This window comes from Pithys albifrons, chromosome 3, assembly GCF_047495875.1.
Source record: "Pithys albifrons albifrons isolate INPA30051 chromosome 3, PitAlb_v1, whole genome shotgun sequence".
Taxonomy (NCBI): domain Eukaryota; kingdom Metazoa; phylum Chordata; class Aves; order Passeriformes; family Thamnophilidae; genus Pithys; species Pithys albifrons.
In genome coordinates this window covers 27,941,365-27,967,043 of record NC_092460.1, presented here as the reverse complement: position 1 = coordinate 27,967,043, position 25,679 = coordinate 27,941,365, and the positions used below count along the sequence as shown (strand labels likewise).

Below are 25,679 nucleotides of genomic sequence, written 5' to 3'. Positions count from 1 at the left end.
CATCCCATAGCCAGATTATCTTGTATTCAGAAGAGCTTGTGAAAACTACTAATACATCTGCAGCAATGATTCATTTTTCACTGAGGCAGTGACATACTAATCTATGGACCAGATGGAGTGGGGCCTTGGGCAATTGTAATCAAAGAGCAATAGCCACAGTTTGAAGGAAAGATATTCCCTGTTGGTTTCCTATTAAATGCTTCTGTTTTCATTTTGGCTTGACTCAATTGTGTGCATCACCATGGCCCACTGAACACATCTGCCTGACATCTTAGATCACATACCCAGCATATTACTGTGTTTGCTCAAAGTTTCACTTCTTCCAAAGTCAGTGGCAATGCTCTGTGACGACATCTTGCTTTATCTTTGTGCTTAGGTGGAGCTGGGGGAAAACCAGAATCAGGTGCAAGCAAAGACGGGCTGAGAAAATCCATCACTGTAATGATGAACCACTCCCATTTCTCTTCACCAACAAAGTATCTTTGCCACTGTAGAAGACAGTAGATTAATTTGTCTTGGATGCTGGAGCACAAAATATGGCCACTTAGAGCAAGTATAATCCTATCACATTACTATAAATTGGTCCAGTTCAGTCCCTGACAAAAGACACATTCTGCATGTAATACTCACAAGGACCTTTGCTTAGGAATTCTTACTGGCCATTTCATCAGTCTGTGAAATAAAGGTCATAATGTTTTCAGGTATTGGTGAATGCATAACTGTACTCTGTATTTTTCTTTTCTTTTACTTAATTGGTTAAACTAGAATAAAATCTGATAATATGCTTTGTCATTGTCTCCCAGCTTTCGACTATTTCAGACTTAATCAGTTTATTCCTCCTGTGAGAAAAAAATGTTGTTGGAATTACAGATCTGATCATATATACTGCTTCCTTAGTTTTGGGAAGACATTAGAGAGTTCTTCCAAATATATTTTCTCTATTAACTCTGTAGTATTTTCAGCAAATGTATTTCAACAAACTCTGTGGCAAGTTTGGTTTTGTACAGTTTCATGTTGTGTTTATCTTCCAGATATGGTTTTAAAAATTGGTTTTGTTATTTTCATGTTGTTAATCAGCATGCTAATTATGACACAGACATTACTTTTAAATCCCATGTCATTTCTTTCACTGCATACAGTGCATTTTCTTTCAATCCCTATCACATTGTGATCTGTTGTCAGTTCAAAGGCTGGCTTGGCTTTTCAGGCTGTTTAGACATTCTTTTAACTTAATATGCTGCTTAAAGGATCTGTGATAAGATGTTGCTGAGGGTAGTGTAAGACTCTGGGACTTGACTAGGCTAGATTAGAACAGCCTTGTATTTTACGTTAAATGAAAGTGGTTTGAACCACAGTAACAAGCAATACTTGTTATCCGCACTCTCCAAATGCACAGGCATTATTGACTCCATTTATATGACATCTTTGCTTCTTTGTTTTTTGCTTTCCCTTGCTAAGAACAGATGGGAAGAGTAATTTAAATACCGAATACCATAAGGTACCTGGAGTAAAGTAAATTAAGGAAATACCATAAGTGAAAGAATGAAGCGTTAAACGGCTAACGGGAGATTTACAATCAAGAATTAAGAGAGAAGAGAAGCTTTGCCAAGACACAGAAATCACTTAGTCCAGAGTGAATCTTGCAGAGCATGGATGGGGCTCTGACATTAAAAATACATGGAGAATCCCAGCCCATAGAAAAGAGGAGACTCGAGATGTCAAACATGTAAAACAGTTCATAATTTATGCACACTGTAGCAGGTAACATAAGTTGGGATTATATGACACAAGAGGCAAGGAATACCAAACTTTACTTTGCTTCACAAAAACACATGAATACCCACAGAAAGAATATATAGGATGAGTAACAAAAACAGGGATAGCACCACTTGCTTAGATGAAAATTATATGCAGTGAAAATGTAGTGAAAATGTACAACATAGCAGCCAAAGATGAAATGGTCTAACTGGAAATAAATATGTTGCTAGAAATACTTCTGGAAGACACTTGTAGGAGAGTCACACATAGCAGAAGGTAAATATGGAAATCAGAATGGACAGTGAAAACTTATTAAGCACAAAGAAGCATGTGAACCAAACAGGAAAGTAAATAGAAAATATATTAGAAAAGGCATAATTTGTAATATTGACCCCGAAAAGATCTCAACACCCTTAGCATCATGCTACTACATGGTCTCTGCAATTCTTGTCTTTAGGAAAGATATTCTTAAATCAGAGGTAAAGAGGGAATGTTAGTAGGATCACTGAACAGAGAATGTTAGAACAGTTGCATTACATTCATTTTTTTAGAGACAAAGCACAGTTTCTTCTACTGCCAGAACTGCCAGAAGAAAGCTAACCAAACAAACCAGAAAATTCTAGATAATGCAAATAATGCTTGGATACATTACATTAACATAAGAAGCTGAGTGAGTATGTCACGGGTGAGATGACAGAGGAGGGCTTGTCCACATAGATGAGGAAAATATATAAAGATTCATTGGGACGGTTGATAACATTTGCCCCTAATCTATCTGCTTGCAGCAACCACCTGGAGCACTGCTGCACGGTGATGTTTAATGGATGTGCAGTGTCAATACTAATACAGAGCCTGAGAAACTGAAGGACTTGATTAGGGGTCTCTATTCCAAGGGTTCACAGCCCAGGATTTAAGTTATGCACTTATATCTCCAAGGACACTATTAGTGGTGCTGCAAAGCTATGCTCAAAGCTGCAAAACAATGACTTCTGTGCCACAGACACCAATGAAATGTGATATCTGTGTGTTCTAGTAAATAAAGAGATTTTGGTTGAATTCATAGAAAAGAGTGTTCTCTGAAATTGGCCATGTTACCCTACTGAGATTGTCAGTTCCTACTGGCAATTACATCTTTCAGTTAAATGCACAGCTGCCAGGCATTTTGGGGGGCTCAGAACCACTCCCACTACCTATGTGAAAATGCAGTAAGTGCAGCTTAGAATTACATTTTATGTGTAATGATCTGACCTGGAAAAACAACCAACCAAATATCCAAAGTTTTGTCCGACCTTGAACAAAAGACACCAAGATTGCCAGAGATACAGCAGAAAGAGTATAGAGAAAATAAATAAAATTACCAGCAGAATTACTATTAAAAATTATGTAGTAACTCTTACTAGGTGAGATGAAAATGGATGCATGAAAGTCCTTCAGGGACTGAAAAATTTAAGCAAAGATCCAGGAAAATATTCCACCAACCACTAAAGACACTGAGAACGGTTGTCAAACTCACCGGATATACCGAAACTGCAAAAGAGATTTGGATGCTTCATCTGTGTGATGGGGGACAAGCTGCAGAGGTGTTTCTGTGTGTGCACTGTTTCCATCACTCCGTTAAAGCAGTGGGACTCAAGTAACTGTATTCCATGGGGTTTGCCACCTGCAGCACACAGTTGGTTGTGTGAACATCTCCAGATCCAAAAGGAGAGGGAGGAAAGGAGGATGAGCCTGTTCTTTCATCCAGAAGAGGTGGGTGGCCTCAGGATCTGCAGGTTCATGGATATGTGAATGCTTTGTTCCCAGTCAGCCCCACAGATCCAAGCAGCATCAGATTCTTTGCACAAATGCTGAGCTTGAAATGTCGCTAAGCTTCGATTTAGAAAGGAACACGTGGTCTTAATGTTATGACTTTGATGGTCCAGTATCCCGGTCACTGCTGTGCTGTCAGGTTTCTGTTGCCATTACACAAGAGCAATGGGGGCTAGGCAAGGCATAAAGCAGAGGTCTTGAAAGCCAGGCACACTGTGATCACTTGGACTTGTCAAAACCTCGGAGCTTACAACCCAACATATTTATGGGAGTCCTGCTGAGTCCTACCTCAGCCAACACATCCTCAGCTGTGGGGAACCACAGCTGCTTGCCCGCTCACACCCTGGGCAAGGCTTTGTCTCACAGCCTCATGAGTGATGGGAGAGCCTGGACCAAGCATTGGTCACCAGGAGTCTCACTGTAATGAAATGTGTATCCTGGCAAATTGGGAACAAATATATCTTAGATTAATAGCATTTGATATCTTCCCTCAACAAGTTTATTTACTCCATGACATAGTTCCTGTGTCTTAAACAGAAATCACCCTCAAGGTATCATCTAATTATCTTCTCATCATTCTGCAAATCTGTTTTATATTACCAATAATCTTATTACTACAACTGCAACATTCATTAAGCAAATGGAGGACAATAAAAATACATGCAATAATAGCAATCAAATTAAGTTTGGATCTCACAGTGAGTGATGGATATTTCAGGATCAGAATGTTCTCAAAGATTTTTTTCCCATTATTTTCTATAAAAGGTTTAAATAACTCAAGCAAATCCTATTTAAATTAACAGGTTCTCTTCTAAAGTCTGGACATTTTATGTGATCTGCTTACCACAAAATGGCACAGTCAGGACCATAAATGGTTGCAGAGCCTTCCCCTTGTGAGAGGGGAGAGCTCTGAGCAGAGACAACATTGCAAACACCAATCCCTGCACAGTGATCCAACATCTCTCAGGTATGTTCAGATGCTTCCAGGTGACATACTGAATGGTCTTGCATTGGACTGCAAAGCCATCCCTTTCTCTGAGACATGCAGTGGCTCCTGATCAGGCACTGAGCAAAACAAAACCACAGATTTGCTCTGAGCCATCCACATTTAAAAGATTTGGGGCTTCATCTTCAGCTCATGGGAGTAAATGGAAATGCAGTTATGAAGCACAGATGAGTAGATTTTGAAGCTGTTCTTGCCTGTCAGCTGTGCCAGGTTATATTCAGCTCTTTTACACCTGCACAGAGCCACTTGAACATGTACCAAAACAATTCCCATCCCTAGCTGTGAACCATACTGTCTAGTCCAACAACAGATCGTCATTTGTCTCACTGGTAAAATAACTGTTGACAAATGTAAGGGATTTTTTCCAGCTGCAAATGCATGAAAATATATTTGGAACATTTTGTGGGTACATTGCACACCTGATGGAAGCATTTATGACTGCTTCCTCTCTGGGTACATCAAAAACATCCTCGGCCAACTTCACTATTTTTATCCACTGTACTCTTTAATTTTATGTTCATTCTGGCTTGATTTTTTTTTGTGATTATCACAGATGAGTTTGTGACCTCTTTGCTACACTCAGCCAAATGGCCAAAGAAGAAGCCCCTGAAGTACAGTAGGTCCCTTTAAATCAGTGAGGGGATGGTATGTTATATACATATGTCTGTGTGCAAATTGCTGTGTGAGAGAGGGCCAAGGCAGAGAGAGGTTTCTGGAATTAGTTTGGACTTGGGAGAGGATATTGGTCATTGCCTTTTTGTGCTGGCCCAGCACCTTCCTAATTTGTATTTCTCCAAATAATCGAAATTCCTTTTTGTTTTAGTATGCAAGCTTGCATTTACCTCAATAATTCAGTACCACTGCTGCAAATATAAGAGAAATACAGATAGCCAGGTACTTTTTGTAGCAAAATAGTCAAAGGGATAACAAATAAGGGGTTTAAAAAATATAAAACTCTCCTAGATCCTTAAAGAAAGAATAAAATGAAAAGTTGAAGGATAATATACCAACCCTGCTGGTATGATAGCCTGTAAATCTCTTGTCCTTTACTCATTCATGTTGTGTGACCCTCCTGACTGGGCTACACTGGCCTATGACTATGTTCTTGAAGACAAATAGATCACAGAAGATGTAAGCAGCCAGTTTGAGGAGAAATGAGGCGGGTCCCAGGGCACAGGTGCTCCCACTATGCTGTTCAAAGCGACTCAAGTCTTCTGGTGTATCAGGAGGAACAAGGGGTCAGAGCTTCCCCTCCATCCTGAATTGCACACTGATAGACAGCATTTGTTCTGCTCCAATCCTGCCTGGTCTCAGTCAGGAAATGTAAAAATGCAATCAATTTAAGAAAAAAAATGATGTGTGCTCCTAATTCAGTGTTTGTTATGTGGTTGGGAGTGATCTGCCAGCTCAGTGCTTTGTCTGGCTGCAGGTTTCACTCAGGACCCTGTTTCATCCTCCACCTGTCCTCTTACTCTGCCTGGGGCTACTGAGAGAGGGGCTTCTGATTTCCAGCACCTTCACACTGTTTAATGGGACCTCCCCAGGATGCAGAATTTATAGGAGATCCCTTTCCAGCCAACTGTCCTCAGGGCTGCAGACAGGAGCCAGGACAGGGCAATACTTCACCAGCTCTCACTGTAGTTTGCAAACTTGGAAATGAACCATGAGAAACTGGAAATCAGTAACATGGTTCCTCCTGGCCGTTCTCCTGGTGGGATGGAAGCTAAGTGGCAGCCCTTGGGAACTGGGTTTGCCTTCAACCTCCTCTGAGCTCTGCAAGCAAAAGGCGGGTGTTTTCTGAGCTGGCAGAAGTGAATGTGACAGCAAAGGAGAAATGAGAGAGGAAGGAGAAAGAAGGGCTCTGCACAGAGGTGGCACCCTGGAGGGCAGAGCTGGCTAGCTGAGACCTTGGTCTATTTGCACCAGTGTTGCTATTTATGGCTGGATGCAGCGACAGTGAGGCAGTAAAAGGCCTTTTATTTAAGGTGCTGACACCTCAGAAGAAAATGAGAAAAAGAGAGGTGCTAAAAGAAAAATACATTGCTTTCATTCTTCTGTCCTCCCACTTCTTCCGTAAATTTTATGGGATGAACTCACCCAATTTAAGTACTTGTCAGCAAAGGTCTGACAGGACAATCAAGAGCCATCCACAGTGCCAGCTGGGAACATTTCGCAGGGGCCAAGTGCTGGCAGCCACCTTGGCACTGCCTGGGGGTAGAGCACTGCTCCCCTCCTTCTTCCCTCTCCCCAGGCAGTGAACCTGGTACACGCCCTCTTGCACTCCCATTACCAAGTCCTGTGAGCCCCGGCCACAGGAGCACACTATGTGTTCATAGATAGATGAGCATGCTCCTAATGAATGTGCAACTCAGATTTAGCTCTGCAGAGAAGTCGTGGGGCTGGTGAAAATTAATTTGTTGTTCCTGGCAAAATGGTGAAAAGGGACTGTTTTACACAGTCTGGGACTATGCCACCTGGCAATGTTTGTGCAGCACTGCCTCAGTAGATGTCACAGTAAGCTCTTGCAGATGTTAGCCTCCATCCCTGCTTACTGGTGGGCAAAACAAGGCAGGCAGGTGGATTGAAAGGTTTCCTGCAAGGCCATTCTGGATGGTGCTGTTGCAGCTGGAGGAGGAAGGAAAGTCTGGCTGACTGCCCATCCTGAAATACAGCTTCCCTCAGGGCATCTTTCCATCTCTGCAGATGTGTTTCAGCTTGCCAGGTGTATCTTGGGAGCATTCACATCCTGTCTCAGATAACGTGGATCTCCATTCCAACTGTGAATGTTCCCACATCAACCTCCCTGGTGGGCTCCTCTTTGGGACTCAGTCCTGCAGCAAAGATCTCAACAGCGACAGGGCCTCCCAGATGAAAGTCAGAGCCAATGTGACACACCTTTGGCAGGAATGGCAATGACAGCTGTGATGGGCAAAGGTGTCACCCAGGACACAGGGCTGCTGCTGCCACCTGCGTCCCCTGGCTTGGCTTGGCCTCCCGGGAAACTGTGCATCTTCATAGAAAAAGCTGAGCTCTAAAAATAATATTTTTAGACTGGTTTTCTAAGGAAATTACAATTGTCACTTCATGTCTGCCCATCTGTCCCCATCAAACTTTGAATCCACTGGCTATTTGCACACAAGTTTGATGGAGCATTAGAAGTCTCAAAAATATTTAGATGTCTGCTTGTGAAAGTTGGTAGCTGGGAAAAACCAAGAAATGCAAGGTAATGCATGAGTTTCCATCTGACAGAAGGGAAAGAAGGGAGGACTCAGCAGTTACCCATTCTGTTTGAAAGCTCTTATAAACCTCAGCACATTTCTTGCTGCAAATATTGTGGGTAGAGAATTCCCAAAGGGAACAAGCTAAGTTAAATGAAGCAGAAACTGCAGCCTGTCAGAGACACCCAAATGTGAATCTGAGAGGTCAAGGCTTTGTTCAATGCACAGAGCAACAAGCTTCGCTCTCATCCTCCTTTTCTCTGACAGGTTTGTAGGAAGCTTGTGAGAAACCATAACAGAGGGAAATCTGCCTCACTGCGAAGGTGGATATTCAGTTTTATTTCATGTTTTACCTACCCGTTGAGGGTGTATATGTGTCCATACATGTGTGCTTGGTGTGTGTGTGCTCACTTTATTTAGCCATTGGAAGGTATGGAAGTACTAACTGGCTTTCTGAGCATAGTGGTTTCAAACATGTACAACCAGCTCCAAGTACCAGCTGTCACTGTGAAGACTTTGCCTTTGTGTTTTATTCTTTCTCTCACCCTTTGGGTGCCTCTGCTTTTCCAAATGCTCCTTATGGCAGGGTTTATTATTTCTCCCTTTATGTTCCTGGCACTCACTTTGAGTATTGCTGTGAACAGTTAGCAAAATCCAAAGCAGGATCCCTACTGCCTTCAGTCTCCTGCCTAATACCTTCTGAAATACCCACCACCACCTTTGGCTGAAAAGCTTGTCTCTAGGGAGCTGAGCAGGGGAGAGATGATGGCTCAAAACTCAGACTCTGTGACCTCTTTCTGACCCTGTCTGCTGGCAGCAGAGCTCTCACGCCGCTGGGCATGCCCTTGGGCCACCAGCTCATTTCCTGGTAAAGAGCTGAGCTCTGTCAGAGGGCTCTGCTATCACAGCCAATGCAGGCTTCACTCTGAGCAGCCAGCTCCACGTGACATCCTTCCTCCCCATGACATGCACTTTGAATTTCAGAACTGAGAAAACCAAGGGTTTATCTGAGGATGGGAAGAAATAGCAGGGAATTAAGCAGTCAAAGAAAAAGTGCAGTTTTTTATGAAGAAGCAGTCAGTGGTCAGCATTTGCAAGTCAATAGTGGATGCAGAGTAGCAGAGAGACGGTGTTTGAGGAATGCTGGGGACCTTGGGCCAAGTCAGTGGCCTGCATGGTGAGCTCTGGGGTGGCAGCAGCCTCTCTCATTCCTGGCTGGCAACAGGCTAAGTGGATTCTTTGCCGTGGGTTGGCAAGCTGATAAAATCACAGCTGAGTTGCCATAGTTCTTTCACTTCTGTCTGATGAAAATGCACAAGATCATGCTCCCTCTGAGCAGGGAGGGAGCAAAAATTTCAGTAAATGTGGCTTGCTAGGTGGTCTGGTTTTGGTCTTTGCAGGAAAAGAGCTCAGCTGTGACTCTTTAGAGGGTCCCTGGGGAAGAGCCTGATAATATAACAGAATAATGAGTGTCAACCTATGAAAGCATTTCATTACCAGATCCTCACCCGATGCAGCCCAGTCTGCTGCAGTTATCATGTGTGTCTGACAAGAAAGGTCACCATGAGATTATCCTGCCTCTGAAACAGAACAGTTGCATTTCAGTGATGGGGTTCTCACTCCTGGGTGGGCACAAAACATTAGGGGATAGTCAAAGAAAAGGGAAAGCTGTGCCTTAAGGTGCTGCTTTGTGACATAGCAAGGAATTTCTCTGCTTTGAAGAACTGAAGTTGTTGCCCCCGTCCCTCTGTTTGACCTGCCGAAGCTGACAAGTAGATTTCTTTCTCCTAAATGTAATTCTCAAAATTTGCACTATTTTCCTTCCTAGTTCAGTAGTTACTTTCCTTCGCAACCAGCTGGAATCTTAAAGAGATGGTGCTGATTCAAAGCAGGAGTTGGACCATGAGAGATGAGCGCTCATGCTACACTTCCCAAACTGTGAGCTGCCAAGTCCAGCTGCCCAGCATGGCAGGGGGGCAGTGTCTGTATAAGGCAGCCTCAGCCCCTGACTTCCCGACTGAGATAGCCTAAAAAGGGCACAGCAAGCCCCTGCTCTGCCATGGGCAGCTTGTGTGATGTTTGGTTACTCAAATCCCTCTGTTCTCTCTTTCCTCTGTGCTGAACTGCAGTTAATGAGTCTTCCCTTCCCTTGCTCGCTGTCTGCTTTGTTTAGCTGGATTGCAGGCTTCTGTGTGATCCTATGGCTCTGCCTGATAAGTCCTCTCTGGACAGAGAGCTGGACCCAAAAACTTGAGCTGCAGCCTGCAAAGCACCACAGAGCTGGCACCAGCAGGGCTGGGCAACCTGGGTGCTGCAGGGAGCAGCCATGCACTGGGGGGTAAAATTCAGCCCTCACGTGGCTGACGCAAACCTGGCAGTTTATGCACAATTTTTTCTTGAAGTTGGGCCACTCTCCTTCTGCAATGCAGGCCCTTTTGCAACAGCATCTCTAGCTCAACCTTGAGGGAGCAGCTGGCTCCTTCCATTCACGTTCTTCTTCCCCCTTTCTCGTACAAACGCTGAGCAGCTGAGTCCTCTGCCCCGGCGGCTGCGCTCCTGAGGCTTTCTGTGCCATTACTGCCATAGGAGAGGGCACCTGCTTTCCCCCTTGCCACAAAGCAAGCTCTGCTGATTTCCATTTTTAGCACTGATGAATCATGTTGCCTCTGCTGATGGGAGAGGGCAAAGACCCGAGCAACCAGTGGCATTGGCTGCTAAACCACAGAGGTCTCACTAAGCAGATGAGGATGGCTGGGTGGGTGGCTGTGCCTGCTGACACAGGCAGGAGTAGGCAAGGAGAGGAGACTTTAATCAAAAGGAGTTTAATACCTCATGGTGCTGGATATGCCACCGTAACACCTTTGATCCCTTCATTTGCCTTCAGGGGGTTGCCAGCTTCTGCACCCCCAGCCAGCTGTTCCCCACTCCTGCCCTCTGCTCTGCCCCACAGATTTTATTCACAGCAGCAGCAGCAGCAGGCCATAAGCACTAGTAACATGTGTGGGTGCTCCTGAAATGTGGCAAAAATAGGCACATTCTTTGACTTCTGTGTTTAGTGTATGACCAAGATTTCCTTCTTCCTCAGCCATTGCTGGCAGGGAAGAGGTCAAGGAATTTATGCAATACTGATGAGGTTTTTGACAGAGAATTTCCTTTTATGCTTCTCCACTCTGACCCTTCATGTGGTTCCTTACTGCAGCTGATATTTTAGACAGCACTTCTTTGGGACCAGGGAGGACTCCAACTGAGCACTGTAGGAGACTGTTGCAGTTGCTACAACCTGAAGTCTGTCACTAAAAACCAGTCAGCTTGGGAAGAACCATCAGCCACCTGCCAGGATGTTTTAGGTGCCTCCTTATTTTTGACTGTCAGGTCTGGAGAGGTACAATGCCCAAATCAGGTAAAAAAAGCCACCACAGGAACTTTGAATATTTAACACCCTAACCAACGAAATAATCATGTTTTAAAAAAACCTTGCCATCAATTTTTGGAACAGTTTTGTTCTTGATTAAGTAATTTTAAACTCGATAAAAAAAAAAAGTTGTGGGGTTTTTTTTAATCTACTCTTTTGCTTTTCTTTTGCTAGGACACTTGCAGGCACTTTTGCCTATTTCTTTTCATTTCCTTTTTTATACATTTGAGGTAGTCTTTATATGTTTCCACTTGTTACAAATACCCTGACCTTTGGGTGTTCAGTCAGGGACACTTGCAGCCCGACTCCAGTTGCACACTCAGAGCCGTACAGACAATGCATGTCTGGTGTGCTATTGCTGGCCCGAGGATACAAGTGCAATGAGGAAGCACTAATATCACTGCAGAGCCTGCCAGGCTTCCCAAATCCCTTCCAGCTGAGCACTGGGAACCCGACAGGCTGTATTCCATATTCCTTTTTAGTTGTTTATTTACCGGGGGAAGGTGGGAGCTAAACTACTGTGATGTCTCTATACATTTCAATCAAATCGCAGACTTCCAACACGCAGAGATTAACGGTGTTAGAGTACATGCCTTACTCCAACACCAAGGCTCCAACAGAAATGAATCCTTTCTATGGCAGGCGGAAAACTTCCTCATAAATAGGCTGAGATACTGTGTGTGTTTATGTTTCATATGGTGTTTCTGAGCAGAAGCCACTAATCTTTTTTATTGGTAGTTTTAAAAGAGCATTTCCTTTTAAAAGAGCTCAGAGGCCACCCATCTTCCAGTTTTGCTTTGTCCTCCATCCTTCACCCGAGGTTGGGCATGGTCAGAGGTGTCCAGCTCAGCTGCTGACACAAGCAGACACAGCCGCTTAAAACACACAACATGATTTTTTTTATTTGTTTAATCAGTTTACATTCCACAACTGACAGTTTACTTATTTATTTTTTAATTTTCCATGAACAAGTTGTTTAGTTATTTACCAGACAAGATTTTAATTGATGGAAATACAGTATTCTGTGCCAATCTGGATAAAACCAAAACCAAACAAAATCAAAACAAAAGGAAAATTGTAAGATGTAGCCAGTTTTTTGGCAAAGTCCTGTGATGCTTTCTGCAACTTTTGCCTTTCAAAGTTATGGGGGTCTGTTCATTCCCCCTGTTAGTTCCCTGATCTCAACCCTGCCACTAAAATATTCCTTCAGGGCCATGGTCCTGCAAACACTGATGCACATATACAAACACCCATGTGTCTGCAGATTAGCACCTTGGATTAACAGAACAAGAAATTTGGGGTTGTGTCACGTTTAAACAACTTCCATTCACCTCTGCTGCAACAGATTACAGGAAGAAATGGAAAAGTACAACACACTTGATAAGATGTCACATTACTTGAGAAATAAGCCACCACACTCACATCTCACCAGAAGGACCTAACGCAATAGTCAGTGGTTCTGATGTATTGTTAGCACCGATGGCCACAGGAGCCACTTTGCCTCTTGCAGCAGCACAGAAGTCCCAAGCTTGCAGGACATGACACTCTCAATTACTTCTGACAAATGGATGCTACTACCTAAAACTCATAAAACTCTGCATGTATTGGCTAAAAAGTGCTCCACTTGGTTGAGCAGCTGCATACATGGTTCAAATATCCTTGACAATGCCCAAAACATAATCAGAAATGGACACTGTTTTGAATTTTTCAAAATATGCAAAAGTTTATTATTTTTCATGTAATTCCCAATCTATCATGTGCCTAGCTTTAAGCATGGCAATAGCATCCTTAATAGGACCTTTATGTTTGAAATTAGGCAAGTGCTTTCAGGGATCAAAGCTCTGTAGCAGTGCTCTGAAGAAGTCAGGATCCTGAGTATCCTAATCCTGGTTTTCACATTTACAGCCACTACAGATTTGAATGAACCAGCTACACTCTGGATTTTCAAAAGTGCTGAAAACAGAAGGCTCCACTTGCAGCTGGTAGAAGTTGTGGGAGGGTATCAAACCACTAAACATCAGGTCTTTTCCCAGGCTTTTCACCTCCCATCTCCAAAATGGCTATAATACCTACCTCCTTCAGACAGATCTGATGTCTCATACTTGTAAAATTTTCTAAAGAGAAAATATGCCAGATGAAAGCAATGTATCACTGCATTTCTCTGAATATGCTTGAGTATTGTGGCATTCTAGATCTTTTCTAATCCAGCTTTGATGCATGTGTACTGCGCTTAGAGGAAACATAAACATCTGGCCAAGATGTACCCACATAACAAATGTCTTGTACCAGTCATATTATTTTACTTAGGAATGTTCTAGGAAAGTGCTGACATACTTCAATTTGCAGGCATTTAAGTGAATTATTATCCTAAGCCTCTCAAGCTGTCAGTTAGAGACAGTGATGATTGCAACGTTTTTCATCATCAAAGGACGATTATGGGAGTTGTTTCATTTCTTCTGAGCAAGAAAAAAAATTCAGAAGGAAGAAAGGACCAATGAAGAAGTCAAGAGAGGGGAACTGTCCAAAAACTTTTGGCCTGTGTGGCAGTTCATGGTTAAGGCAAATATTACCTGGGGCAGAAGAAATTCTAAAGAGCAAATACCTACGGACAGGAGGGAGTCCAGTGAGTCTGATTTCTTGCTGACCCTTGTTCAAAATGCTCGTGCCCTTACACAGGTGTGTTTTGCCACATCTGCAGCCATTTTCCAAGGGCACAGGCATGAGGAGCGAGGAGTCAGATCCACACACTGAAACTGGCTGAGTGGTCCATGAGCAGCACGGGAAAGGTGACACGGCAGCTCTCTTAGGTGAGATGGCTGTGAGAGCTCCACCTGTCCTCCTGCCTTACCCCCAGGATCTCCTCAGTGCCAGACTTTGCTGCTGTCCCATGGGAACCTGTGCATTCCCTTCCTACAGCAGGGTCACATGAGTGGTTATGGCTTCCACGAGAAGGTGAGACAGGTGTTTTTAAGAGAAAGTGGAAAATTATCCAAGAAGCTAATCCAAGTCCATCTTGGGGGTAGGGGATCAGGCAGGCCCCTCTTGGCAAGGTATACTCTTGGCAAAGTGGACCCAGCAGGGAGGAGAATGCGCACGGCTGGACACACAGGGCTGTTGTAAAGAATGGGAAAGAAAGATAAATTGTGACAGAATCACCCTTTAGAGCCTCATCCCATGTGATGCTGAGCATTGACTTCACCACCTTTTAAAAGGAGGTTTTCTTTGTCAGTAAAACTGAAAACTCTGCAAACCCCTTGTGGGACACACTGAGTCAACAGTTGAAGAGAAACCTTTGAGAGTCCCACAACCCAGAACCCTCCTTATCCCTCTCACAGAGAAGGAGGACAGGAGGGTGATGATGAGAATTTAGGAACATTCTGAAAAGTCTTGCAGAAAATGGTGCTGCATCCTTAAATTTGATTAATTCTTAAGTTCCTTCTCATTTCCAGAGTTCACTCTTAAAGCCTTTATTTCTTTTTCACAGACATCTCAAATAACAAAACAGTCACATATGCAAGAGCTGTTATGGAATGGGATTTAGAGAAAAATGTCTTTACAGGAAGCATGTCTATATTCTCACACATGGGGAGGAAAAGGAAGAAAAGGAGAGAGATACATATCTTATTCCTCAAAAAAGGGAAAGAGAGAACAGGAGAAGAATGTCAGGATGATACAAAATAGCTTGGGCAAGGTGGTACCGTGCTGAAAATAACATTTGATCCCTGGAACTCAGCTTTATCTTCCACTTTCTAGCTAAAGTCTTTCCTTAAGTACTGGTACACTTCATTTTACAGGTCCCTGCAGGCCAGCTGTAGTCCCTCTTAACAGTATTTGTAAAAATCCAGTTGTTCTGAGAGATGGGTGAAGATTGTCAAGTCACTTACTTAAATTTAGCTGTAGAAACAAATAGTAGTGATCATATGTTGACACAAGACCCAAAGTTACTCAGCCCTAGAGTTTCCAGAAATCAGTTTAATTTTCCCACTCCTCTAACTGTGTTTCTGTTATTCAGGTAAAATATGGAAATATACTAAAGTTCCCAAGTTCTTATACTAAATAAATTGCTGGTCCTTCCAGACAGACTGGCTATCAACATGCAATTCCAAATTTTGGCTCTGAAAGACTCTCACCATGAGATGGAGATGTATGTTCAGCCTTGTTAGAGCAGCTTTCTGAATCATGCAGTCACAATTCATTTTCTTGTTGAGTCCTCAGTTTGGTTTTTCTGAGGACAACTATAATCCCAACAATAAGGGATGAAATTGCAATCTCTTTAATCTCCATGTAAGCTGTTTGTAAAGCAGTTATTAACACTGAAAAAAAGAATATGAAACTACCCAAACTGTACCTTTGAGAATTTTTTTATTATCACTAACAACTTTTTTGGATTACTTTTTCAGGCCAGTTTGGGGATGGAGCAAGAAAGTAACCTTTGAACAGCTCAGCCATTCAAATTTTTAAGATGTAAATTCACCCTTTGAACTCAGCAATGCCTAGGACTGGCAGAGAAAGGTGAAGAGTTCAGACCAAAGATCTCTGACCTCCAGCACTAGGATCGTCTGTGCCTGGAGAACACCATGAGGAACTCACCTCAAATGCTGTTTCCAGGGGTTGGGACAAGCTCTACCCTTTGAAGTCATGTTGAAATTTGAGATGGGAAGAGTATCATGAACACTTCCTTTTGTTCCAATATTTTTTCACAATTAACACTTGTGTTTTGCACAGTGAGGGTGAGCCCTGGCCATGCATCTGAAGCTGAGCTCCATATGGATGTTCTTCTGCACTAAATGCCTTAAATCACCAGGATTTAAGATCTTGGGACCACCTAAGATAGGTGAGTGGTCAGTGCATGAAGTGAGAGGGAGCTCTTAAAGCTGACTTGGATGTGAGTTTTGCTGGGACACCATCTGTAAGTGACTCTCTCTCTTCACTACCTGTTCAAGAAACCAAGGGAGATGAGCCCATCAGCATAAAGAGCTTGGTTAAGGGCCTAAGGTTAATGGGGATGAATTCAGGTCAGAAGATCCTGGCCTTTGTGTAGGTTGATGTCATCCCCAAAGGTGTTCCTCGCAAACACACACCTAATGCATTACAGCATCCATACGAAGGGCCTCTTAATAAAGGACAAGTGAGTCAATCGAGGGAGCTACTGCTGAATAGAAATTCTGCCATTGGTTTTCCAGTCCGTTTCTTTTCCTTAAAAAAGCCCTTGAGACCCAGTCCTTGGACTGGATGTATGCGTGTGGATGTGCCACTGACTGCAGTGTGGTACCCCTCCTCAACTGGGGCAAGGGTAAAATGAGGATTTTCCTGGGAAATACGACTTTCTATTTTGCTCTGATTGAAATCTGAGATAAATGACAATTGTGAAAAATAAACAGTCCTTTGCCTGAAATTCTGTACATCAACCTCAGGTTATTTCAGGCAATCATGAAGCTATGGGCATTTTTCAGAAATTTACAAATATATATACAATATACACATATATACATGTATACGTGTGTCAGCCTATGGGTTAGATTTACTACTGCTTTATTCCAGCCACACACAAGTATAATGGTTGTTTTTTTACAAAAAGAGGTTTGTATAAAGTTGGAGTGACTTAGCAGTGACTATTCCTGTGTCTATGCAAAAGATCCTCAAGTGGGCTGACATATAAGTACAGTCCCCTTACAGAAGTCCCATCATCACATACACAAATAAATAGGACCCAGTCTTAACAGCTGTTAATGAATCAGATGTCCGTTTGATTCCAATGACCTGTAATCAAAAGGAATTTTACTTGAGAAAGAACTGAAAGTTCAAACCCATTTTAGGTACAGTTTACAGTTTTGAAAGTTGTAATGTCTGCCATGCTAGGCCTCAAAATGCTTTAAAACAATTAAGGTTGATGCAAAAAAATCCCTTCAAAGGTTCCCAAATACACTTTTTGGTGTAAAGAGAGGAAATTTTGTCCTGCAAAAGATCAAACCAAAAATACATAGCTATAAGCACTCCAAGTGATGGAAATTGCCAAATAAAAATAGCAACAGTTTAAATTAGATATCTGTGATTGCTGTTGGTGCCCAGGAGTTATAAATAATTCAGTACACTCTAACTGAATAGTCTAAGGCTGCACTTTTATTGTTCTGATTACTCAAACGTTTTTCTTATGATCCGTATTGTTAATGAATAACTCTTTGTAAAAAAAATACAGCCTTATGCTGTACAGCCAGAGGAAAAAAATCTTGAGATAAAACATCACAAGAGTTTAAGCAAATTAGGAGCATATATGATTTTTTTTTTTAAAATACACGTAGGCACCAAAGGCATCTAGTGTTTTATTCACCATCTAAGAAGGAATTGGATGCTGAAGCTTTTTTGTGTATCTGGCCCCAGGAGACTAAGCCATGTCTGACTCACACTCCTTGGAGTCTGTATCACTTTGAAACTGGGACAAAACCCACAGGTTTTTGAAGGCTTGACTCTTTATCTCATCTACTGCTTGGGCATTTCTGACCAGCTGGCAAAATAACAAGGCCACTTGAAGAAATTGCCTTTACAGAGATATTCCCATGTCCTGCTGCCACAGTAAGAGCTCAGACCCACATCAGGGGATGTGAAGCTCCCTGCTGTGCTCAGCAGCAGTAACCACAGTCGTCCTGCTGCTACCAGCCCACACAAACCCTCTGCAGGGGACAGAAATAAGTCTCAGGTGGTGTCCTGACATGACACAGTGGGATTTTTACACTAGAGGTTCATAAATGTTTTTGCTTTGGAGGTGATACATTGGCAACTCTTTCTTAAATATCCAAAATACATTTTGATGAAGACCAGTTACTCATCTCAGTTGTACTGTGCTTCCCCATGTATCTTCAGCAGGTGGTTTCCATGTGATCTGCACACACAACCTAACACAGGCACAGATGGCATCTGAATTGCATTGCAGCTCCTTAGTATTAAAGAAAGGAAAACAGTTATGCTGCATTTTGCTATGTATTTTCTCTCTACATAGTACACTTTTACAGGTTACTGGCACCCACGTCATGTGGATGAGCATGTGTGTGTGTTTAAGGACAAAGCAGGGTGAGGGCATCCAAGTGTACACACCCTATACAAGAAAATTTCTGAAGTCACTTTTTGCCACTGTGCAAGTGTTAATGAGTGAAGGGAAAATATAAAAATGCAGTCCTAGAAGGGACGGACAATTCCTGCTGCTCATGCTGCAGGCGACCTTGGATTGTCCTCACAGAATTCTACCAATGCCCATCAATTTTGGCAGCTGCTGTTGGTTGTCCTTTTATTCACTCCCCCACCTTCCCTTGGAGATAACCAATCTGAGACTGGTATCTTCTTCACTGCAAGTCTTCTCTGAGCAAGGAGGGTCAATTCATCTGAGATTCTGGAGTGCTTTACTAGAGGTGACCAGCATTTCATTTCCCTCTTGTGGCCTGTATTGAGGCAGTTGTCTAGGCTCTTCCTCCAAGTTAAATTCTAAACAAGTACAAGGCATACAGCAATTAAATTGATAGCAATTTATCAGGTTCCAGTTCTCCAACTGATGTCAGCAGGGAACTTGTCAGAACTCCCTGGCTCCTGCTGCATTTGTTTTAAAAGTGTTGCAATCTCTCATTATGGCTCCAAAGCAGGCTGCAGGATCGGGGTGTTAGTGGGGTTGACAGAATGCAAACCCAAAAATGGCACAGGGGAGCAGGGTGAGGAGGAAGGTAACATCTGACAACTTTCTTTCTAAAGACAAAGAATAGACATTGTGAGTGTATAAGCACCCAATTTTAAGTGTTAACTAAGACAGCACTAAAATATTTTCTAAGGCACATGATCTTTCTATGGACTTCAACAGACTATGAAATAGATGCATTATACTCCTGGCTATGACTGAAAACAGTGGGGCTATAAGTTTTGAGCTAAGCCCTGGTTTTTCAGTTTTCATCTTAGATTGGCAGAATCAAGATTTTATGGCTCTGGCCTGGAGTTTGCAATCAAACTTTAGGCTTTTTTGAAATTTGGTTCCTGACCTTGGAAATTCATCCATCACCAATCTTTGCATGCTGTTTGTGCTTCATGCACACTTTCTACTCTTTGTCTGTCAGTGGTACCTGGCAATCGTTCAGAGCTGTCTCAGTTTTTCAGTTTGAGTCTTCCCTTGCTGGCTGGATGAGCACAGCAGTTTGGGCCACAAAAGAGTGCAAAACCTAGGGGCAAGGAAAGGCAGGGTTGGTTCATGTGATGTGCTTGAGCACTCCTGGAGCCCTTCTAGGCCTACGTAGAGACACACAGAAGAAAGAGCCCGAATAATGTATGTCTTTATTTAAGCTATACTTGGTAACATATTATTTTCCCTCCATTTCGCTGCTGGCAGTTAGCTTGGCACTCAAGAATTAAGGACAGATTACAGTGATTTTCTTCTGAGCTCTGCTTATCAGTGGGGCTCCAGGGATGAGCTCAATTCGGCAGCGCTGCATGGTGGGTAAATGGACAGCCATGAAGACAGAGTCTTTCAGGAATGCTTGGGAATCTGAGATACCCCCTGCATATCAATCCTCTCCCTCACCAACATTGTTTTATTCACCATCCAATGACCTGCACAGCTAACGCACCATAGCTAAAAATGGTCCCAAATGACTTGCATCTGTGGGAAAGCAGAATACCTGCACTCTCACAATTCAGTCCTAGGAGGATGAGTATCCTCTGTTTAAAGGACTCTGAGGGTGCTATTTTTCCCTTTCATTTGTTATTGCAGCTGGAATAACATTTTAAAAAGTAATGGGAATTTTTCAAAAGCAATATTTCAAAGAAATTACTCTGGTCACTGGTGGTTTGTGATCCACTTGTTACTGTCCCTGGGGTAGAATGAAAGGCAAAAAAGCTCAACTAGAAAAAGAACTGGAGGGATTGTACTGTTTAGATGAGGGAAGATCAGTTGCGTGTTTGCAGAGAGGGAGTAGGGAGAGATGATATATATAGGCGGCCAATATGGGTCAGGAAATTTAACACACAAATAGCTTTAGCTTGAAGAAGAAAGTGTCTATCCAGCATAGAAGATACAGGGTACATATTCTTGTGCCATGTACCCCCTCACATATACAGTGTCCCTGGCAGGGATGGACAGTAGAACCCTTGCAGCTGACTCACTGCAGTCACAGGGCAACATCACTGTACAATAACAGGGTCACTATACACAAAATCTCAGCCTCCATATTGCTATGGGCTGAGCCAATTCCTCTTGCATCCTTAGGATGGGCCATTTATGGTATCTGCGCTCACTGCAGTCAAGTGACTCTGTGGTCACTGGAGCAGAGACATGTCACAGCAAAGCAACATGAAAGGCCACATGTGGGAGAGATCCTACCAGATACGGACACTGCATTTTCACCTCATGAAAAGGGGGACTAAATACACGCTGGTACCTCAGGCTAGGACAAGAGTCTCACTTTATCTGCAGGGGGGAGGATAGGAAAAGAAGAGCGGGGGCTGGACTCCACAGGAAGCTGAGATGAACTGTCATCCAGGAAAGCACATTCTTAACTTTAAGCATATGAATAGTCTACCAAAGTTAAGGGGATTAGTCACATGCTCCAAGTAAAGCACATGCTTAGGCATTTGGCCAGAGCGGTTCTGAGGGATGGGGTCAAGCCCCTTAGTGCTGGGATCACAGATAACAGATTTCTAATTAGCTGCTCCTCTGACTAAGAAACCACACACTAGCCAAAAAGCTTGAATCTCTGTTCAGAAGGATATTTAAAATCCTCCCCAAAATGCAGAAACTCACGATTAGATATGAGTGTACTTTGGCTCAGGATACATGGAGACACTATCCATCACAAATTTGGATCTGGATGTATTTTGAGTCAATCCTGCTCTAAAGATGAGTTCTGAGACAACTAGAAAGTTGGTGAGGCTGTGAGCCCCACTCAAGGGTATGGAAGCACACGGGACTCCTCCCAGTTCTAAGAGTACCATGGAGGGAAATTCACAATACCTCAAGGAGGTTTTGCCCTTTCTTAAAGCATTTATTAGGTAATTGGTGTTTGGACAAATGGCCTTTTTTGGGGATTCAGTTGGAGATTAAGGTGATATGATCACCTGCTGCTTCAGATATTCCCATAGCTTTTAAGATGCTTCATAGCCACACAGCCCGGTGCTATAGCAAGTGGAAAATCACACAGCCCACAGATCCAGGATTAACACTTTTCTGTTGTCAATAAAAATAATCATAACCCTCTCCCACCATTGTCACACACAGACAGACACACAGGCTCACATACAGCTTGTAAACCAACACCATCAGAGAATACTCCATCAAGGCAAAACTGTTTTCATGCCAGCTGCAGAAAGAAAGCAAAGCTTTGCAAATCCATGAAAAGCACAATTACTTCAATTTCTTTAAATCTTACTGCTATACCTCTTTCAAAACTGTATCTGTAGAAGAATACACCCTATGAGCACTCATGGACCACACAAGGATACATCATGACAGCAGCAGCTGCACTGCTTTCCCTGCCACAGGGCCTGATGGTGGACTCCAGCTAGATACCTCTGTGCACTTTGGTTTACCTGGGTCACTCCAGACACCTGTATTCACATAAAACACCTTCCCTATCGCACTTGGCACTGCAGAGGAGGAAGAAAGTTTGCATTTGAAGCTGTTTTAATGAAACAGCTATCATTTTCCTAATAATATCTTAATTGGAAGTTGTTTTTTTGCAAAATTTTTCATACTTTGAAGTAATATACAATTTTATAGGTCTCTCTTGGTTTTCCATTATTGGTTTTCTGCTTTCAGCTTTCATTTAGCTTTCCAAGGCTGTTTTTATTTTAAATTTCCTTCTTCTGTTCTATGGTAATTCATCATCCTCCTTACTGAGTAGGCACTTGCACAGTCAAATGGTTTCAAAACTTTTCAAAACCACTCTATTTGAAAACCTTGCCAGAAAAAATAAATAAACCAATCTACTTATAAAGGAAGTTTCTTCAAAAAGCTTGTATTTTCAACATGAATAAATAAATAATTTCTCTGGTCACATCTAATGGAAAATGAAATTATGAAACTTCAGTTGACAGGGATGGCACTTCAGTAGCAACACACTGACTTAGCAGCTGGCATTGGCATGTTTGGGGAATTTGTAGACAACAGAAAGCAAAAGCTAGGTAGTTCAGCAAGAAGGAAAGAAACCCAAATCTAACCTACTCCAACATGCTCTCCAGAAACTGCATTTCTTTGGGCACTGTTTATACAGCAACATCATCACACAAGGTGTAATGGGGAGGGGAAGAGGGGCTGCAAGGAGAATGGCTGGCTAGGGATTGTGTTGTGTAAGAATGATTTGTTAGCCAGATTTTTTTAAACCAAGCAATACTGTGTCTTGACAGCTGTGTAAATGGCATGACCTAGAAATTAATGCCTGCATTCCTGTGCAGCAGGCACAGCCTCAATAGGTTGCCTCCTTCTCCTGGTGAGATATTTTTAAATGCAGAGGATGACGTTTTATTGACTCCTGATGGCATGCAGCTGTCATGTAAGAAAGGATTGCTGGTACTATCCCTGAATTAAGAGCATGTTGTGTTGGGGTGGTTAAGGGGAGACCTTTTTTCTTTGTCCTGTCTCCCTTTGCCTGTGTATTTGTCAGTGGTGCCCTCACTCCTGCCTGTGGCAATTCAGTCATCCTTCTTCAGAGTCCCTTTGGTTACATCCTTGGCCCTTCTTCCCCACCTTCCCCTCAACCACTGGTCCCCTGCAAGGACCCACAGTCCTCACAATTAAAATGCTTTCCTTCCTCTGGTGGTATTCACCCACCTCCCAGACTTAGCTGTTCATTTAACTCTTCTGGGACCTATAACCTGAACAATGGGAAGAGCAGAGTAAAGGAAAAAGGAGACAATAGGAAGAGGAGTAGCAGGAAAAAGAGAAAGACCAAAAAAGAAAGAGAGTTCCATTTGCAGATTCACAGTTATATCATACAATGCTTAAGCTCATGGGAAATGAATCTCTGTTCTCTGCATCTGACCCTTTCACGTCCATCTGCGCACAGTTCTCTCAGATGGAGAGTGGAGATATCCAGTGAACTGGGGCCATTTCCAAAGACAAGATGTGGGAAGGTCTTATTTGGCATACATGAACACAAAGAGAGGCATCTCTTACTTCTCTCTTACAGAAATTAGCTTCTTTTCCTCATCAGCAATGGCTTTTGTCCACTTGTCTTAAACATCCAAATGGAACCTTGATGAAATCCCATTCCAGAAAATATCTGGGAAGAACAACTGCCAGGGCTGTCTCCATTTCCATTCTCCTTGGTCGGTCTTCCTCTGGATTCACCATTCTGAACGCTCAGATGCTCCATGAAAACAAAACAACATTCCAAAATCCACCAGAGAAGATGTGCTATCTCAGACCTGATGGATTTCCTCATGTTTCTGCCGTTGCGGTGCCTCAGTCTTGGGCCACAAACACAGCATGGATGGTTTGGTGGACAATCACATTGCAATGTTTTAAATTTTTCTTTTTGTTAAAAAAAAATAAATAAAGGAAGAGGGAAGAAAAAGTTATACACACATGTATCACAGCATTTTCAAAAGGCCTTCTGCTGCATTTACATTAGCAGTTCAGCCTCAGTTGTAAGCCTGGATGTAAGGCAGCTGGAAGATTAAAACCGCATTGTTGGAAAGTCCGCTGAGTTGTCCTCTTGAGTTGTTTTGTTGTTGTTTTCTGGTTTTATTCTCCTAGATCGATTTTTATTATTATTTTTATTTGTTTGCTTCTCTCTAAAGTTTGGCAGGCAAAGAGAAAATACTTTTCTGCTTTTCCTCACATGTTCTGTCCATTTTGTTTTCTGCGTTTTAAGGAAGAAAAAGAAAAACAACAAAACCCCAAAACCAGAGACAGGACAGGCTTCTGTTATTTTGTTTTAAGAAATAAAAAGAGAGTGGGTAGGTTTCTGGTAGTGGCCTTGAGGAGGTACATTGTTGAGGTGGCTCAAATGCTTCATTTGTTCCTTTGCTTGCTGTTTGTATTTTCCCTTCTGGCTGCAATGGACATGCTTTTTGTGTCATCCCTCCCCATGCCCCCACCATGTCCTGTACAGATTCTGGTTCCAGATCCCCCACATGAATCCCCTGTTCCCCTTCCCAAATGGCAGTAGGTGGGTGCAACTGTAGGTTCATTTGATCTCTAAGGTATGATGCTGAAGTTAAGTCGGATGGAAGAGTCATGTGAGAGAAAAGCTTTCCCATCGCTGTGAGAAAGAATGAAGCAACACAGAGTCCAGTGGAGATGCAAGTGCCGTGTTGGACTCAGCTCTACCTTGGCACTGGCATTAATTTGAGATTTTATATATATTTATAATTACATATACATATATATGCATGTATAGGTATACATAGGCATATATACATATATATAGAGAGATGTGTGTGTGTGTATTTGTTTGCTATTTGTTTTAGCACACTGTCCCATTCTCAGGTCTAGATTTGGGGTGGTTGGTCCTGGGGACAGGTTGGACAGAAGGGGCCAGAGTGCAGAAGAAGCCAGAGATAAGAGTGAGGCCCAGGCCCCCCCACGCACAGAACATGGACCAGCCATAGCCATGGCTGATGTCGTCGGGCAGTCCGTACAGGTAGCGAGGGTAGCGGGAGAGCTCAAAGTTGATTCCAGCCACGCACGTGCACAGTGAAATGATGCAGAAGGTTCCTGGAGGAGAGCGGGAAGGGGAGAAGGAGGGAGGAGAAAAACAAAGAGAAGTTAGAAGAGCGATAGACATACCACTTTCCAAGCTGCCTGAGAAGAGCTGGTGCAAGCAGTAAGGAAGTGCCTAAAGGAAGATGTTTGTACAGAAAGCGGCTTAGGCTGGTGACTCTCTAGGGAAAGAACTGAGTGCCACCAGAGCCTTGAACACTGATCTGATGCTGAACAGAACTGTATGGAGAAACTTCAGCAGGAACAGTTTTTCATTACTGGCACTCCCTTGGGAACCAGAATGCTTCTTGAAACCATTGATTTTTCTGAAACTTTGTTTTAGACAAATACAGAGTGAATAACCGTGTTTCAATTTTTTTTTTTTTTGAGGTGGAGGAAACTTGAATTTTTTGTTTAATTCCAATTTTTCAGTGATAGATTTTCTAGACTATTACAAAATACTTGACATATTCTGGTTCTGTTGAAGGGTACATTTGAAATTACTTGGGAGATTTTCTTCACGCTTTTATCAAAATACAGGATTTTCTATTATACAGTCTCCTTTTAAATATCACTGTAAAAATCTCAAAATCCTTCATAAAATTCACATTCTACCCTCTGCATGACTCCAGTTCCAATCTAGATGCCCTCTGCAGTGTTAGTGAAATATTCAAAATATCCTGTTCTTGTTTTCCATCTCTGCAAATATATTTCATTTCTTATTTCTTCCTGAGAACACTACAAGGACAAACTTCATAACTCTGTCAGGTGGTGTTATGGAAAGTCACACATATCAGATGAGGCTGA

At 42.6% G+C, this 25,679-nt stretch overlaps 1 protein-coding gene across 3 annotated transcripts in view; it reads right to left on the bottom strand.

Annotated features, from left to right (window-relative positions):
• Positions 1 to 12,090: 12,090 nt before the first annotated feature.
• TMEM178B (transmembrane protein 178B) overlaps positions 12,091 to 25,679 on the bottom strand; it is a 231,101-nt gene continuing 217,512 nt past the window's right edge. For 2 of the 3 annotated variants that reach the window (XM_071551151.1, XM_071551152.1), the window contains one exon: positions 14,640 to 24,887. In XM_071551151.1, the coding sequence (XP_071407252.1) occupies positions 24,637 to 24,887 (251 nt within the window). In that variant the 3' untranslated portion in view covers positions 14,640 to 24,636. Of the gene's footprint in view, positions 14,315 to 14,639; positions 24,888 to 25,679 lie in introns of those variants that run through there. The other variant, XR_011697389.1, reaches the window with a different exon arrangement.